Raw genomic sequence first — 17,524 nt, forward strand, 5'->3', positions numbered from 1 at the left:
CAGCACAGGATGGGCACCTGCTGATGGTGTTACATCTTTGATAAATCATAAGAACAAACAGCATAAATAAATTCAAGAAAATCATGTTTTCAGATGCAAAGAGATAAAAGTAATCAGATAAACTTACTTCATGGCCTGCTAGTAAGTAAAAGACCCTTATCTCTGCCTTGGGCCTATTACATACAAAGCTTGTGTAGTCTCAGGTTATTCCCTTGCTACAGGGTTTTTGTTATAACACTGTTCTTCCCCCATCTCTGAACACAGTGGGCCAAATATTTCATCCATACTAGGTCAACAGGGTTGCAGAGCTGGAATTTAGGAATCACAAGGAGCAAGAATATTTCTGGGATCATTCCACCAGTGTCTTCAGAAAACAACGTAATGCAATTTTCTGCCCACCCCTCCCCACATATTTGTGGGAGCAAGGAAATACAACCCATTCGTTGTCCCAGAACTGCACTTTCAGGTCTGACTAGTGATTTGGGGTAACAGACAAGCGCCATCTTAAAGGATCCTGATTCTCAGTGTGTTGGTGTTCAACACTTTATGAAAACCAGGCCCCATGAAGGTGTCTCACGATGCAAATTTAAACCCCAGTCTACAAGTTAGCTGGTGTGTGACTGACAGCAGGGTCCCGATCGTGTTCCCAATACTAATGCTAAAGGCACAGAATGAACACAAGCCCTGGACAACAAACATCAACCAGTTTTCAGTCAAAAGAACAGTTGTTAGGACACAGACAGAAGGTTCAGCACATGTTGAATTTGCTGGAAAAGCGTTCTCCAAGTGGCATGGAAGAGGCTTTAGTCTGCCTAACAGTCGACCTTTGGGGTTTCCGCCCTCTCTATCACGCTAGCTCTCAAATCCAGACAGACAGCAAGAGTAAGTAATTTCCTGCTCTAATATGAAGCGTATTAAAGAAACAAAAAGAAAAGGAGTACTTGTGGCACCTTAGAGACTAACCAATTTATTTGAGCATGAGCTTTCATGAGCTACAGCTCACTTCATCGGATGCATACCATGGAAACTGCAGTAGACATTATATACACACAGAGACCATGAAAAAATACCCCCTCCCACCCCACTGTCCTGCTGGTAATACCTTATCTGAAGTGATCATCAAGTTGGGCCATTTCTAGCACAAATCCAGGTTTTCTCACCCTCCGCCGCCCCCCCCCCCCCCCCGCCCCCACAAACTCACTCTCCTGCTGGTAATAGCCCATCCAAAGTGGCCACTCTCTTCACAATGTGTATGATAATCAAGGTGGGTCATTTCCAGCACAAATCCAGGTTCCCTCACTCCCTCACCCCCCTCCAAAAACCACACACACAAACTCACTCTCCTGCTGGTAATAGATTATCAAAAGTGACCACTCTCCCTACAATGTGCATGATAATCAAGGTGGGCCATTTCCAGCACAAATCCAGATTGATAGAGCCAGAAGAGTTCCCAGAGGTCACCTACTACAGGACAGGCCTAACAAAGAAAATAACAGAACGCCACTAGCCATCACCTTCAGCCCCCAACTAAAACCCCTCCAACGCATTATTAAGGATCTACAACCTATCCTGAAGGATGACCCAACACTCTCACAAATCTTGGGAGACAGGCCAGTCCTTGCCTACAGACAGCCCCGCAACCTGAAGCAAATACTCACCAACAACCACATACCACACAACAGAACCACTAGCCCAGGAACCTATCCTTGCAACAAAGCCCGTTGCCAACTGTGCCCACATATCTATTCAGGGGACACCATCACAGGGCCTAATAACATCAGCCACACTATCAGAGGCTCGTTCACCTGCACATCCACCAATGTGATATATGCCATCATGTGCCAGCAATGCCCCTCTGCCATGTACATTGGTCAAACTGGACAGTCTCTACGTAAAAGAATAAATGGACACAAATCAGATGTCAAGAATTATAACATTCATAAACCAGTCGGAGAACACTTCAGTCTCTCTGGTCACGCAATCACCGACATGAAGGTCACTATCTTACAACAAAAAAACTTCAAATCCAGACTCCAGCGAGAAACTGCTGAATTGGAATTCATTTGCAAATTGGATAATATTAATTTAGGCTTAAATAGAGACTGGGAGTGGCTAAGTCATTATGCAAGGTAGCCTATTTCCCCTTGCTTTTTCCTACCCCCCCCCCCCCGATGTTCTGGTTAAACTTGGATAGTGGTCAGTTTGGATGAGCTATTGCCAGCAGGAGAGTGAGTTTATGTGTGTGTGTGTGTTCCCGGGGTTGGGGGGGGGGGGTGAGAAAGCCTGGATCTGTGCTGGAAATGGACCACCTTGATTACCATGCACATCGTAGGGAGAGTGGTCACTTTGGATGAGCTATTACCAGCAGGAGAGCGAGTTTGTGTGTGTATGGAGGTGGGGGGGTGAGAAAACCTGGATTTATGCTGGAAATGGCCCACCTTGATTATCATGCACATTGTAGGGAGAGTGGTCACTTTGGATAAGCTATTACCAGCAGGAGATTGAGTTTGTGTGTGTGGTTTTTGGAGGGGGGTGAGGGGGTGAGAGAACCTGGATTTGTGCAGGAAATGGCCCACCTTGATTATCATACACATTGTGAAGAGAGTGGTCACTTTGGATGGGCTATTACCAGCAGGAGAGTGAGTTTGTGTGTGTGGGGGCGGAGGGTGAGAAAACCTGGATTTGTGCTGGAAATGGCCCAACTTGATGATCACTTTAGACAAGCTGTTACCAGCAGGACAGTGGGGTGGGAGGGGGTATGTTTCATGGTCTCTGTGTGTATATAATGTCTACTGCAGTTTCCACGGTATGCATCCGATGAAGTGAGCTGTAGCTCACGAAACCTCATGCTCAAATAAATTGGTTAGTCTCTAAGGTGCCACAAGTCCTCCTTTTCTTTTAGCTTATCTAAAGTGATCATCAAGTTGGGCCATTTCTAGCACAAATCCAGGTTTTCTCACCCTCCGCCCCCCCCCCCCCCCGCACACACACACAAACTCACTCTCCTGCTGGTAGTAGCCCATCATTGTGAAGAGAGTGGTCACTTTGGATGGGCTATTACCAGCAGGAGAGTGAGTTTGTGTGTGCGGGGGCGGAGGGTGAGATAACCTGGATTTGTGCTGGAAATGGCCCAACTTAATGATCACTTTAGATAAGCTATTACCAGCAGGAGAGTGAGTTTGTGTGTGTATGGGGGTGGGGGGGTGAGAAAACCTGGTTTTGTGCTGGAAATGGCCCACCTTGATTATCATGCACATTGTAGGGAGAGTGGTCACTTTTGATAATCTATTACCAGCAGGAGAGTGAGTTTGTGTGTGTGGTTTTTGGAGGGGGGTGAGGGAGTGAGAGAACCTGGATTTGTGCTGGAAATGACCCACCTTGATTATCATACACATTGTGAAGAGAGTGGCCACTTTGGATGGGCTATTACCAGCAGGAGAGTGAGTTTGTGGGGGGGGGGGGGTGGAGGGTGAGAAAACCTGGATTTGTGCTGGAAATGGCCCAACTTGATGATCACTTTAGATAAGCTATTACCAGCAGGAGAGTGAGTTTGTGTGTGTATGGGGGTGAGAAAACCTTGATTTGTGCTGGAAACGGCCCAACTTGATGATCACTTTAGATAAGCTATTACCAGCAGGACAGCGGGGTGGGAGGAGGTATTGTTTCATGGTCTCTGTGTGTATATAATGTCTTCTGCAGTTTCCACGGTATGCATCCGATGAAGTGTGCTGTAGCTCACGAAAGCTTATGCTCAAATAAATTGGTTAGTCTCTAAGGTGCCACAAGGACTCCTTTTCTTTTTGCGAATACAGACTAACTCGGCTGTTACTCTGAAACCTGTCATTAAAGAAACAGGAACCCAACAGGTATCTTAATTCAGGAAATAATAGAACAGTAGCATCTGACAGGAATCAGAGAGTAACTAGCTACTGTGACATACCTCCAACCTATGTTAACCTTTTATCAAGCACTAAGTGCCTTGGAGAAAAAGATCCATGGCAAAGGAAAGGGGAAGAAAACAAAACAATAAACCAAAACGGAAAACAAACCAGAGAAAAGGAATCTGATGCCTGCTTTGTCTCTTGGCAAGTCCATGTTAAGGCTTTTAGGCCACACCTATGAAAGTCCATGCAGTCCAATGCCGCGAATACATTGCAGTCATGTCATGGAAGGCAAATTACATGAATTCCGTCCATTTAAACGGAAATTAATTTTAGAAGTTGTCCGACACAGCAGAGAACATGCAAAGAGCTGTCGCATTTTACTGCTGCTTAGAAGATGAAAATTAATTAAGAGATTTAAGAAAGCCTTTGAAACCACAATTGGGTTGTAAAAGTATGTGTTAAAAATGAGAGAGAAGGAGAAGATAAAGGAGAGTGGGAATGGGGAGGAATTTATCTAGGAATTAGCCTCCTTTGCGAACATGACCTGGGTTTTTATGTTTTGAGGATGAATTTTTAATATTCCCTTGCAAGGAAGAGATTGAGACTGGAGAGTGCAGGCTTTTACCCTGTTATCCTGGTTGGGTAACAGTCCCAACCAGGTGGGTATGTTAGACCCTGATACACCAAAGCACATCAGAGCTTAGAAAGGGAAAGTTGTTAGCTCTGATGACTGTCTGTCTGGTGGCCAGTGTAAAAGGAGGTTCCAATCCAGCATCATTACACTGGGATCACACTGATGCTTACCAACTCCCATTACTATCGTATTTGAATACCTTGCCCTCATTAATGAATGTTATCCTCACAACACCCCTGTCAGGTGGGGAAATCCTATCGCCGTTTTCACAGTAGGGGGACCTGAGGCCCAGCGCAGGTGAAATGACTTGCCCAAGTTCATATAGAAAGTCCATAGCTGAGTTGGGAATTTAAACCAGGTCTCCTCAGTCCCAGTCGAGTGCTCCAGCTGGTTCCGATCACATAACAGACCATTTGCGTGGATTGCCCTGGTGTAGGTGTTTTTAATACTGTGCAACTGCCGATTAAACCATGTGGCAAAGAACCAGAGTTGTGATTGTTCTTATATAGCCAAGCACAGAATTATAGCCTCGAAGAGGGAGTGACAAATATTATCATTATTATATTTTGCCCTGGTTTAAAGATTTCCATCCAAGGATCTCAATGCACTTTCTCACTATTAACATTAAATGTAAGGTAAAGCGTGAGTGCGCTGTGTGAGTAAGCTATGAATTCCCTGCCAGAAGGGAGATGCCAGGATTCAGAGAAATGGAGACTTTCATTGTTTGGATGGTGAAAATGTGGCTGCTTTTCTGATCTGGTTAGCAGGCTAACCGTACTGAGAAATGTACCTTTCCCCAACCCCTTTATACCTTCCTATCATTTCAATTCAGCTGGAAATATATGGACCAAAACAGTTCACATCTTAGAAGCCAGGTTGTGCCTGGAATACTGTAAAACGCTGAATGGGTGTAATATAATAGCATTTAGATTAGCCAGTCAGCAGTTTAATAGCCAAGACTCATTAAAGGGAGCTGGTGCTCTGAATTTTAACAAGAAGAAAGAGCAGAGCATTTCCCTGCAGATTCACCGCCCGCTGTTGGCTATGACAATGGTGGCCAGAAGTTACGCTCTCCAAAGCCCATGCTTAGTTTGACGGGCAGCGGGTGCGCCTTCCTAAGGAAATGGGATTTTTTTTTTTTTTTCGGTACAAACATTGCAGAGCATTTCAAACTCAGTGTCAGTCTGCTTTTCGCAGTGGAGTCTGCGTAAGTAGGCTCCTCTTCAGCATGATCAGACATATTGTGTTACCTTCATAGGCAATAAAAGCTTAGAGGAGCCATTAGGAGGAGGTTCACTTTCAGTGTTGCATTTTAAATATTCTTTGTAATGAGATTTCTATGTGGAAATAAAAGAACGTGCGCGTGTGTGTGGTGTGTGTGTGCAGTATCTTTGTAGCTTCTTAGCCATCTCCATCCCACCCATACTTTGGTTCCTCTCTCGCATCTGGCAGAGTCTGTTCGTGTTCCACAGTATATTTTATTTCTCTGTGTTACGACTGGGAAGAGGTGAATTCTCGGGGCTGCCCCCTTCCCAACACGGGCTTTGTTTGCTGGAGCAGCCGAAATGCTCTTGTGGGATGCTGTGCGTTTGTCCTCCCTGGAGAGAGAAATGTGGCTCAGTTTCCTTAATTGGCATCCAGATGCTCCCACCCCAAACTCTGACCCAGACCCGTGGCTGGCGTAATTCAGCAGCCCCTCGCCATGACTTAGTACAGCTATGCCTGGGTACACCAGCTGGGGATCTGCCCCAGTGTTTGCAAAGACACCCGCTCTTCATTCTGTTCATTGGGGATGATGCTGTGGCAGCCATTCTCGAGACACAGGGTCCTGCGGAACAAAGGCCCTGGGCAATTGGTGACCAAATGCACCCGGGTTACGTGATACAGATCATCTTGTGGACAAACAGAGAAGTGCAGCGTCTGATGTCTATTTTAGGGCATACCAGCCTTGAAGGGAAGCAGACATCGCATCTGGCTCGCTGCAGAAAAATGCCCCAGGATTGATTGATAGGGGATTCCCCTATGAGATTATCACCCCTCCCCTTCTCCATGATCAGCTCTAAAAGTTCCCTCCCGCTCAGCCTGGGAATCTGTATTCCCAGCTTCTCTGCTGCCTCGTTTGCTAAGGCTAGCAGCATCGTTTGCTAACTGCATTATGAAGACACAATATGTCACTTTGGTTTGCAGCTTCTCTAGCCTGTAGGAATGTCATAGATAATTGCTGATGAGGGCCAGGACAGGAACATCTGCTGCTGCAAGGGAAGCTACAAAAGGTTTTCTCCCCCCGCCCGGCTCTCCTGCTGGTATTAGCTCATCTTAAGTGATCACTTTTCTTACAGTGTGTATGGTAACACCCATTGTTTCATGTTCTCTGAGTATATAAATCTCCCCACTGTATTTTCCACTGAATGTGTCCGATGAAGTGAGCTGTAGCTCACGAAAGCTTATGCTCAAATAAATTTATTAGTCTCTAAGGTGCCACAAGTCCTCCTTTTCTTTTTGCGGATACAGACTAACACGGCTGCTACTCTGAAACATGATCAAGGTGCTGTCATTTGTGGAGAAAATGGAAGCATAAAGAAAAGGAAGGCAAAAGCCTCCTGCCACAGTTACCTGAGAAGACTCCCCACCTGCCACCTGATGTCCCTATCTGTAGGCAGGGGGACATCAGCCCAGACCTGGAAAGGTTTTTAGATGTTGCTACATTCAGCATCGTAACATCTAATTGAGTGAAGAGCCTAAATCTCATATCTCCAAAAGGGATTTAGGCACTTGAGTCGATGCTGAGTACAGCAAAGCCTAAATAGCTTGAAAAATGCAGGGCATGGCTTTTGCTGGGCTTGATCGAAAGCCCACTGGAAAGACGTCCCTTTGGCTCAGATCAGTCAGGCCTAACCGTGGCCTTGCTCTGTTGCCAACCTGGCTAGCTGCCGCCTATGCACGGCAAAGAGAGAGTTTTGCTCACTTCATCGTTGTGGAAAGAGCTTATGAGAAGCCATTTACTGCCAGGGAATGCAGGTCAGATAAGCTGGAAGACGAGGGTTCCAGGAAGAGATCAATTAATTTAGGAGCTGTATCTCGTTTCCATTATAGAAAATACCAGAAATACTGTGTTAAGAAGGATGCTATCTCTCTCAGAACAAAAATGCTGGTTATAATGTGCCTTTTGCAGCATTCATATATATTTCCTTGTACAGAAATGTTAAATTCTCAAGATGAAGTATCTTCAGTTTGTGAAAATCAATTTATTTCTTTGTATGGTCTGGAATTGAAAAGCATAAGCCTGAAAGAGACTTTCTTGCCAATTTTACTGATAAAAAAGCATATGTGTCTGGCAAGGCACTTTTATTTTGGCTCTCCTACACTGTTCCATTAATTTATTTGAGTGACTGGTCTTGAAACACCGGTTATTACAGGCAGCTCCTGAGCTGTGACTGTAAAGAACAGAGTCAGAGTCATTTGCACTGTTCACAGCATTTTCTACGTTCAGTGTGCTTGTTTAGCTTTTTTGCAAGTACATTTGGTTCAGAACACAAGGTAAGGTTAGACTGAGAAACAGCCACATCCGTTTATCCCTCTGGTGTAAATCGATGTAGCTGCACTGATTTAAGTAGAGCTACATTTGGGGTGGTCTGGCCAATGTCTTTCTTTACCTAGAGATACCATAGGCGATCCCTGCCTTTCTAGTCAGCACTTCTGACAATCCAGTGTTCCCCAGCAGTTCGCAGCCAGGTCATTTAAGATCAGCTCTTACTACTCCAGAGCAACTGAGCACAGAGCCGCCCGGGGGGGGGGGGGGGGGGGGGGGGCACAATTGGGGCAATCTGCCCCAGGCCCCACAGGGGCCCCCACAAGAATGTCTGAGGTCTGAGACAGGGAAGGGGGCGAAGGGGCCCCTGAAATTGCTTTGCCCCAGTTTTTCTTCACTGACCTTTTGCAACAGGTCTGATTTGGGGGAGTTTGGGGCTACATCAGGTGTCAGAAATCTTCCATTATTCCCACCTGCCCAGATGGAACGTGTTACCAGTGTGACTGAATATCAAGATAGCAGATGGACATCACTTCAGATTGACTCTGTATTCAGACACTTCCATTAATTTGAACACAATACCCTATTAAAATTAAATGGCAATTCATTAGTAAGAATGTTACTAACATCCAACCACTGTGTTACAGACGTCCGTTTAGCATAGTTGATGAATCCCAATAATTTTTTTTTATAATAATCATTTAGCCTTTAAATCAGTAAGTGACAAATATCCAGTTACCTCTGAAGCAGGCACAATTAACTTCTTTCTTTACTGACAGTCAGTTTCATACCAGGCAATTATTGTGCATGTCCAGGAACTCTTTGATGACCAAGAATACACTTTCTGAGGCAATAGAACAATTTAAGTGGAAGTTAATTTGCTTCTAATCACAATCTAACCTGACCTGGAGCACTTTTCTTTGACGTGTCATAAATATAAAGGAAAGGGTAAACACCTTTAAAATCCCACCTTTGCCACCATGTCAAGGTTCTTTCCCCACTCTGAACTCTAGGGTACAGATGGGGGACCTGCATGAAAACCTGCTAAGCTTATTTTTACCAGCTTAGGTTAAAACTTCCCCAAGGTACAAACTATTTTACCTTTTGCCCTTATACTTTATCACTGCTACCACCAAATGTCTAACAGATATATAACCGGGAAAGAGCCCGCTTGGAAACGTCTTTTCCCCCAAAATCCTCCCAAACCCTACACCTCCTTTCCTGGGGAAGGCTTGATAAAAATCCTCAGCAATTTGCATAGGTGAACACAGACCCAAACCCTTGGATCTTAAGAACAACGAAAAAGCATTCAGTTTCTTACAAGAAGAATTTTAATAGAAGAAAAAGTAAAAAGAATCACCCCTGTAAAATCAGGATGGGAAATACCTTACAGGGTAATTAGATTCAAAACATAGAGAATCCCTCTAGGCAAAACCTTAAGTTACAAAAAGACACAAAAACAGGAAACTACATTCCATTCAGCACAGCTTATTTTCTCAGCCATTTAAAGAAAACAGAATCTAACTCATATCTAGCTAGATTACTTACTAAGTTCTAAGACTCCATTCCTGTTCTGTCCCCGGCAAAAGCATCACACAAACAGAGAGAGCCTTTGTTTCTCGCCCCCTCCAGCTTTTGAAAGTATCTTGTCTCCTCATTGGTCATTTTGGTCAGGTGCCAGCGAGGTTATCTTAGCTTCTTAACCCTTTACGGGTGAAAGGGTTTTTCCTCTGGCTAGGAGGGATTTTAAAGGTGTTTACCCTTCCCTTTATATTTATGACAGCGTGAATGGAGACTTTTCAGTCACAGGGAGGGAGGATTAAGAGCATGAGCCCCTGAAAGTTTTTCTCTGGACCTTTACAATTCCTGCAGCCTTGCAGGATGAGGGAGTACCGTCTTCACAGGAACTTGGTGCTTTTCAATAGAAGGCCAAGGTGGCACACCTCCCCATCTGCAATGATGCTAGCTGCCTCTGTCAACTGCATACCAGTAGAGCGGCAGTGGGTACCACTTGCAGTTTGCACTGACTTTTTACAGTCCAGTGCCCATATTTTTTCCCTTTTACATTGGCCCATATCTGTGATCGGACAGGTTCAAGCAAGCAACTAGCTAGTTAGAGATGGACAGATTTGTTTTTTTTCCCTTTTAATTAGAAAAAAGATAATATTGTACAAGGTAGCTGGACCTTATATTAAACTCTGCCTTGTTTTCACCAGCTTTTTACCTCCTCTTAGTTACCTGGTGTTAGCTAACATGAGTAAGAACACACCTTTTACCCTCGTGATGATAAGGACAATGTGACTAGTGGCATTTTGGCCTTGAGACATTGTGAGGTCGCTGAAAGCATGGATTGGAGGAAAGCAGAAGAGGCAGAAGTAGCTTGTGTTCATGTATTTCAAGCTATGCCTCTGTCTGGGGGATCATATTGCCACATTTGCTCTCTTAAGTGGCTCAGCAAGTGTTGCTGGGTCTTTAATTCTGTTGGTTCATTACACATGCATGAGTGACTGTAAGTAGCTGTTGCAAAGTGGCCAAACCAGACAGTCTCTACGTAAAAGAATAAATGGACACAAATCAGACGTCAAGAACTATAACATTCAAAAAACAGTCGGAGAACACTTCAATCTCTCTGGTCACTCGATTACAGACCTAAAAGTCGCAATTCTTCAACAAAAAAACTTCAAAAACAGACTCTAACAAGAGACTGCTGAATTGGAATTAATTTGCAAACTGGACACCATTACATTAGGCTTGAATAAAGACTGGGAGTGGATGGGTCATTACACAAACTAAAACTATTTCCCCATGTTTATTTCCTTCCCCCCTCACCAACTGTTCCTCACACATTCTTGACACACATTCTTGTCAACTGCTGGAAATAGCCCACCTTGATGATCACTACAAAAGGGGTTTTTTTCTCTCCTGCTGGTAATAGCTCACCTTACCTGATCACTCTCCTTACAGTGTGTATGGTAACACCCATCATTTCATGTTCTCTGTGTATATAAAATCTCCCCACTGTATTTTCCACTGAATGCATCTGATGAAGCAAGCTGTAGCTCACAAAAGCTTGTGCTAAAATAAATTGGTTAGTCTCTAAGGTGCCACAAGTCCTCCTTTTATTTTGCGGATACAGACTAACACGGCTGCTCCTCTGAAATTCATCAAAGTGGGATCTAAAGAGAAGGGAGCATTTGCCATTGACCCAGGTTCACACTTCAGGATGCAGAGTGAAGAGCCGGGAGATACCCTGCTGCTCTAGCACCCATTCCCCCCTGCACTAAATGAGATCATGTGACGGGGATGGGTGGGGGGGAAATGGGCTGCCCTAGCCTTTCAAACTACTATTACATTTTCTCAGTCAGTCAAAGGGAGTGATTTTAGGAGGCGAGAGGAGAAAAGTGCCTTCTCTGTAGGAAAGAGTCTTGTCGCATGTAATTTAAGTTGCCTAAAGAGCTACATTGCCTCATGCTAGTCTATTAGCGTCCCTAAATGCAGCCGATTGATTTTTTGCCAGTTTACTTCTCTCTGTGCTTTAAACTGGGAGAACACTGATGTTGTTAAAGAGCTCTGTGTCAGCACCCAGGCAGCAGTAAATGCAGAGAGAGAGAGAGAGAGAGAAAGGGAATGCTCGTGGACTCAAAGGTCTCTGATGTGAACTATGCAAGTGTTAAACAAGTCGTCGTCGGGCAGGAAAGCATGTTATTCACCTCACTTATGCATTGCAATGTATAGATATTTAATAGTCTTCTTTCAGAGGGGTAGCCGTGTTAGTCTGGATCCGTAAAAGCGGCAGAGTCCTGTGGCATCTTATAGACTAACAGACATACTGGAGCATGAGCTTTCGTGGGTGAATACCCTCTTTGTCGGATGCATTCTTTGCCGCTTTTAATAGTCTTCAGTGGCCTAAATTTCCTGCTGTTTTTTTTTTGAGGTCCAATAGCTGCCCCAAATCTACTTCAAGGCATGGGTCCGATCCTCAGCTGGTGTAAATGGCCATACCACCACTGAATCCTAGGGTGAGCGATATTAGTTAAGGATCTGGCCCATTGCAACAGGATTGCTCAAAGGACAGCTTTTGCTGGAGAGTACGTATGGGTTAGGGTGCGAGCCTGGGGCATAGGAGACGGGTGTTCAATTCCCCCTCTGCCATGGAATCCGTGTGTCATTTAGACTTTCTATGCCTCGGCTCCCTCAGGACAGGTATTTCCCTTCCTCGCACAGGTGCTGGGGGGATGAGTACATCAAAAGCTGTGAAGTACTCAGATCCTACAGCAATGTGGCCCATAGAGGTACCTACGATAGGAGGAACGTGGCTCTGGGGCACATACGAATCCTCTTAAAACAGGGGGTTGGTTAATCTTCATTTCATGGCCAGGTACTCAGTGCAAGGAATAAATTGCAGACACGAGTGTGTATTTAAAAGGCAGCCATTTATTCCGTGAATGATGAGCCCTCACACAGGGGTGTCCAAGTTCACCCCTTTGTATGCCTAGTGGCGGCACTCAGTGACCCCACGCCTCAAACAGCCACCTTGCCAAATGGTGTAGCAAAAGAAATGGAACTATATGACCTGCCAAAGCCACATGGGCAGGCCCTTCACTTCAGAACGTATTGCATGGCCACCACCTCCTTCCCTTCTGTGCATCTCTTCCTGAGACCCACGTCTGCTGCCTTGCCTAAGCGTAGGGGATGGGCCTCATAAATGGAAGAATTTAGATTACATGTATAGTGAGAGAAAGCTCAGACACCGCGAGCACAACGTTTTCGTCTCAATCCCAGAGTACTGGGCCATCTCATGCATCCCGTGCAACTGGGAGCCAGAAGCACAAAAAAGCCAGGTATGGCTTAAACAGTGCTGTGGACTTGTTTCATGCTCTCTCTGCTTGACACATTTATATTCCTGTCACATCCAGTGTGAGGACAGAATTTTTTGACACCCTCCATCCTCATCCTCTCCAACACATGGTAAATTTCATCAAAGAAACAGACCGAGCCTGTGATATGTTCTCCAAATCCGCTCCTTCTTGCTCAGCTGATGGTATCTGCCTGGATGATGCATGCTGCTATCTTGTGCAAACATATGGGAAGGGAGATTGAGGAGAGAGATTCTCCAACTGTTTGTCATGGAAAAAATAAATGACAAGACTGAGCAAGCACTGCCCCCTTACATGCCTCTTCAAAAGAGCTCTCACTTTGGAGAGCGTGGGAGTTTCCTCCCATCCTTTCCATTATTAAAAGAGCTACAGTCCTCGGTGACCCATTCCCAAAGGGGGAATAATTTCCCTTAGCCCAGAGTTGTAGGAAATAGATCTGTAATGCACATGCAAAGAGACAAGTGTTATATGCCGAGGCCCTAGTTTGTTTGGTAGAAACCTGGTTCAGCTCGCATTTCTGAGCGGCTTGGGACCCCACCAGACTACATCCAATCCTGAAACCTGACCCAGACCCTCTTTCTCCAGTTCTACTTATCACAGTACACTTCCTGCAATAGTTCTGAAGCGAAGGGCCTGCCCATATGGCTTTGCCATGTCATATATTTCTATTTCTTTTGCTAAAGCTTTTGGCAAGGTGGCTGTTTGCTGTATTGGGCTAATTTGTGCCTGCACTAAGCATACAAAGGGGTGAACTCGGACATCCCTGAGTGAGGTCTCATCATTCATGGAAGAAACGGGTGCCTTTTAAATACACACTCGTGGCTGCAATTTACTCCTTCCATGGAGTACCTGGCCATGAAACGAAGATTAACCGACCAACTGGTTTAAGGGCACTTGTACGCGCATCTGTTTCTGTGGAACCTTCCGAAGCCAGTGCCTACGCTTCACCAATTTTTGTTACCGCACACGTAAAAGACACTTCAAAAGGCGATCTTAAGCCAGTTGGGATCATGTTATAAAGAAAACAAAATTGCTTCTTCCCATCCTAACCGATTTTTGAATGAGCAAATGAAGACTAAAGGTCACATCATGTGCCAGTCCAGAAAACGTGTAGTCCCCATTCCAATGGGAAGTCTGCCAATAGGGAAAAAAAAAAAAGTCCCAGTTTCTTAGCACCAGCAAAATATAGCTGATGCTTCTCTACTGTCTCTGTGCATCTGTTTATGTAAAACCGTAAAGCCTGTTTGACGGGGAAACATCTCTCAGAAGGGACACAGATGACCTGCGGTGCTTGAAAGTTGGAGAGAGTGAAACACATTCTCTGAAACCCTCTTTCTCCTCGGTCATTGGGTAGAAAGATAAAGGGATAAGCAGAATTCAGGTGGCTGTTATTATTCAGAATAATTTGACAGACATATTGGGAGTCCATCATAATAGCAACTTTTGCAAGGCATCAAAGCAAAGTGTGATTGTGCATTGTTCAAATGTACAAATACATTTTTCTACTTCGATTGGAAGCTCTTTGGGGCAAGGATGCTCTATTTGTTGTTGTAAGAAAAGGAGGACTAGTGGCACCTTAGAGACTAACCAATTTATTTGAGCATGAGCTTTCATGAGCTGCAGCTCACTTCATCGGATGCATTCACGAAAGCTTATGCTCTCTAAGGTGCCACAAGTCCTCCTTTTCTTTTTGCGGATACAGACTAACACGGCTGCTCCTCTGATCTTTGTTGTTGTGTTTGGTGCAGCACCTGGCACAACGGGGTCGTGGTCTGTGACTGGGGCTCCCAGGCGCTACCTCAGTACAAATGGGAAATAATGCGAGGGAGTTCCTGTAGTGTTATTGTCGGTCAGGATACTGATAGTTAGGACGTGGGAAAACTACTTAGCTCCTCTGTGCCTCAGTTTACACATTTGGTAAAAGAGGCATTGGGGGCACTCATGGGGCCAACGGTTGTTAACAGCATTTTTCATCTGAGGATCTCCAGTTATTGTGCAGTCACTAATTAAGTGCAAAGCATCATTGTTGTTAGTAATAGTTGTGATTACCTCTGGTGTGTCAGACAGCCTCAAAGTCACTCTGGTTTTCCTTTAATGAGAAGGATGCCAACATTAACCAATGAGCTTTCCCGAATCCGCCACTGACATTCTTGTACATTTTGGTTCTCTCCTGTGGCTTTAACTTTATTGGTATCCTTGTCACAATTTGGAATTTTCCAGACATCGTTTAGCAGCAAAGGAATAAAAGGCTAATTCACTTCTGGGGGGGTGGGACGACTTGTTATTGTTGTTCCAGAAATCCAAAATTTCCACCTTCGAAAAGATGTGGGCGTTCATGAGCAGCAAGCCATCAGCACTCGTTAAAAATAACGAGGAAGGAATCCAGAGAGCCCTCACTGCAGAATACGCCCTCCTAATGGAGTCCACCACTATTGAATATATCACACAAAGGAACTGCAACCTGACCCAGATTGGAGGGCTGATGGACTCCAAAGGCTATGGGATTGGAACTCCCATGGGTAAGTGACCATGGTGCAGTTTGTGTACACGGCCCAGAGAAAGGCTGCTTAGCATAAACACAACAGCTGGCATTGAGCTAATCGCTCCCAGCCATGTATTTCTGAAGAAAACACCCAGGAGTATCTGCTGGGTGAACAGGGAGATGCACAGCCCTGCTTACACAGACACGCTGCCTGCACTTGGTGGCTTTTGTCTTCCTTCCCCGCTGCGTGTGTAACTGCATCCGCTCTCCCTCCCCCGCAGGTTCACCGTACCGGGATAAGATCACCATTGCGATTCTCCAGCTCCAAGAGGAAGACAAGCTGCATATAATGAAAGAGAAATGGTGGCGAGGGAACGGCTGCCCTGAGGAGGAGAGCAAAGAGGCCAGCGCTTTGGGGATACAGAACATCGGTGGGATTTTCATTGTCCTAGCAGCAGGCTTGGTGCTGTCGGTATTCGTGGCGATGATTGAGTTTGTCTACAAGCTGCGCAAAACAGCGGAGCGCGAGCAGGTATCGGCACCGTCGGTCTCCTGGCCCCCGCCCTGCAGGCCTTGGAGCCTAGCTCAGGTCCCAGGTTTGGCCTCTCGCAGGAGTCTGGGAGTCGTGCTCAGGGCGCACACAGCTCGGAGAGCTGGAAGACTGGTAGCAGTGCTACTTGCTGCATGGTCAAGAGGACCCTGGCTGTGTCAGAGCCCTGAGCGCCGCTCAGCCTCACCAACTGGGGAAAAGCCCTGGCAGCCCAGAGCAGGGATAAAACGAAGATGCCATAGGGTGGGACTCACAGCTCTTCTCCCTATACTGTATGGCTTGGATGTCCTAACCAAATCCCCCATCTGGAAGGATGTTGCCTCCAGGGAGGGGATGATGGACTGTACCTGCCTTGGGCGAGGTAGGGCCTGGTGCTGAAGAAGGTGGACAGAAAACAGGGGGAAAAGAGAAGGCCAGTGACTTGCAGGGAGCAGCCCTGTAGCCAATGCAATATGCATCTCCCAGGGAAACAAGACACCCGGTCACCAAAACGGGCTTGGCGAGTGGCAACTCCACGAGCAGTAAAGGAGCCACTAAACCTTGTCCTGCCATGCTATGGCAATTGTCTTGGCAAAACCAGGGAACTGGCATAGTATTCCATGCACTATTCCTCATTAGTTAACCCTTTATACGCTATTTCTAAATGGAATCTTAACAGAAAGTGTGGCCAGGCCCACCTCTCATGGTTGCCATTTGCCCCTGATGGAAGAGGGTTTATGCCCCTCATACTTTTTACCTTGTGCTGCGTATACAGCGATGTTACGCAGAACATAATAATTGTGTGTACGAGTAACTTCTATAACCAGAGACTGAAATAAGTTGGCATAAGCAAAAACCAGTAAACGAGCCAGCCCAGGTCAGGCCGCAGCAGTCCTGTGACACTCAGCATGCCACAGCATTCCTACTCCCAGGGAACAGGGAACGCCCCTGCAATTTCTTACAGTAACCTATGCTTTGTCTTTAGCCAGTCTCAATAGACTGATGGGGAAATCTCACCCGTGTGCATAGGGGCCCACCAATGGCCTCCACAGCCCTGTGCAGAGTGGTACATAGGAAGCATGCTGGCCCTCTGTGCAGACAGTTCTCGAAACACCTTCCTAGGAATAACAAAACCCTTTGCTTCCACTCTTCCCCAGCGCTCCTTCTGCAGCACCATGGCCGACGAGATCCGGTTGTCACTCACCTGCCAGCGGAGGGTCAAACACAAAGCCCAGCCACCCATCATGGTGAAGACGGACGCCGTGATCAACATGCACACGTTCAACGACAGACGGCTACCAGGGAAGGACAGCATGACGTGCAATACTGGGCTGACGCCCGTGTTTCCATAGGGAACTGGGATTGGGGTGGAGGGAGGGACTTGCTGGAGGCGGGATCGGATGCTCTCTCCATTAGGGAGGAAGGGATAAAAATCCTAGTTTGGTTCAGTTTCAAGAACAAGGCCTTTAACACAACTCCATCGGTCGCCAGAACAGGAACGGAAACTTCAAAGCATGGACTGTAACCTGGTTTTATTTTTTTAAAAAGGCTTAGATCCTATAGGCCTCATGGAGTCCAAACACACCACA

General features: G+C 45.8%; 1 protein-coding gene across 1 annotated transcript in view; it reads left to right on the forward strand.

The window, feature by feature from the left end:
- GRIK3 (glutamate ionotropic receptor kainate type subunit 3) overlaps positions 1-17,287 on the forward strand; it is a 237,285-nt gene extending 219,998 nt beyond the window's left edge. The window contains exons 14-16 of the mRNA XM_077837713.1: positions 15,221-15,443; positions 15,688-15,938; positions 17,093-17,287. Of these exons, the coding sequence (XP_077693839.1) occupies positions 15,221-15,443; positions 15,688-15,938; positions 17,093-17,287 (669 nt within the window). The remainder of the gene's footprint in view (positions 1-15,220; positions 15,444-15,687; positions 15,939-17,092) is intronic.
- The last annotated feature ends 237 nt before the right edge of the window (positions 17,288-17,524 follow it).

This window comes from Eretmochelys imbricata, chromosome 19 (genome assembly GCF_965152235.1).
Source record: "Eretmochelys imbricata isolate rEreImb1 chromosome 19, rEreImb1.hap1, whole genome shotgun sequence".
NCBI classification, from domain to species: Eukaryota; Metazoa; Chordata; order Testudines; family Cheloniidae; genus Eretmochelys; species Eretmochelys imbricata.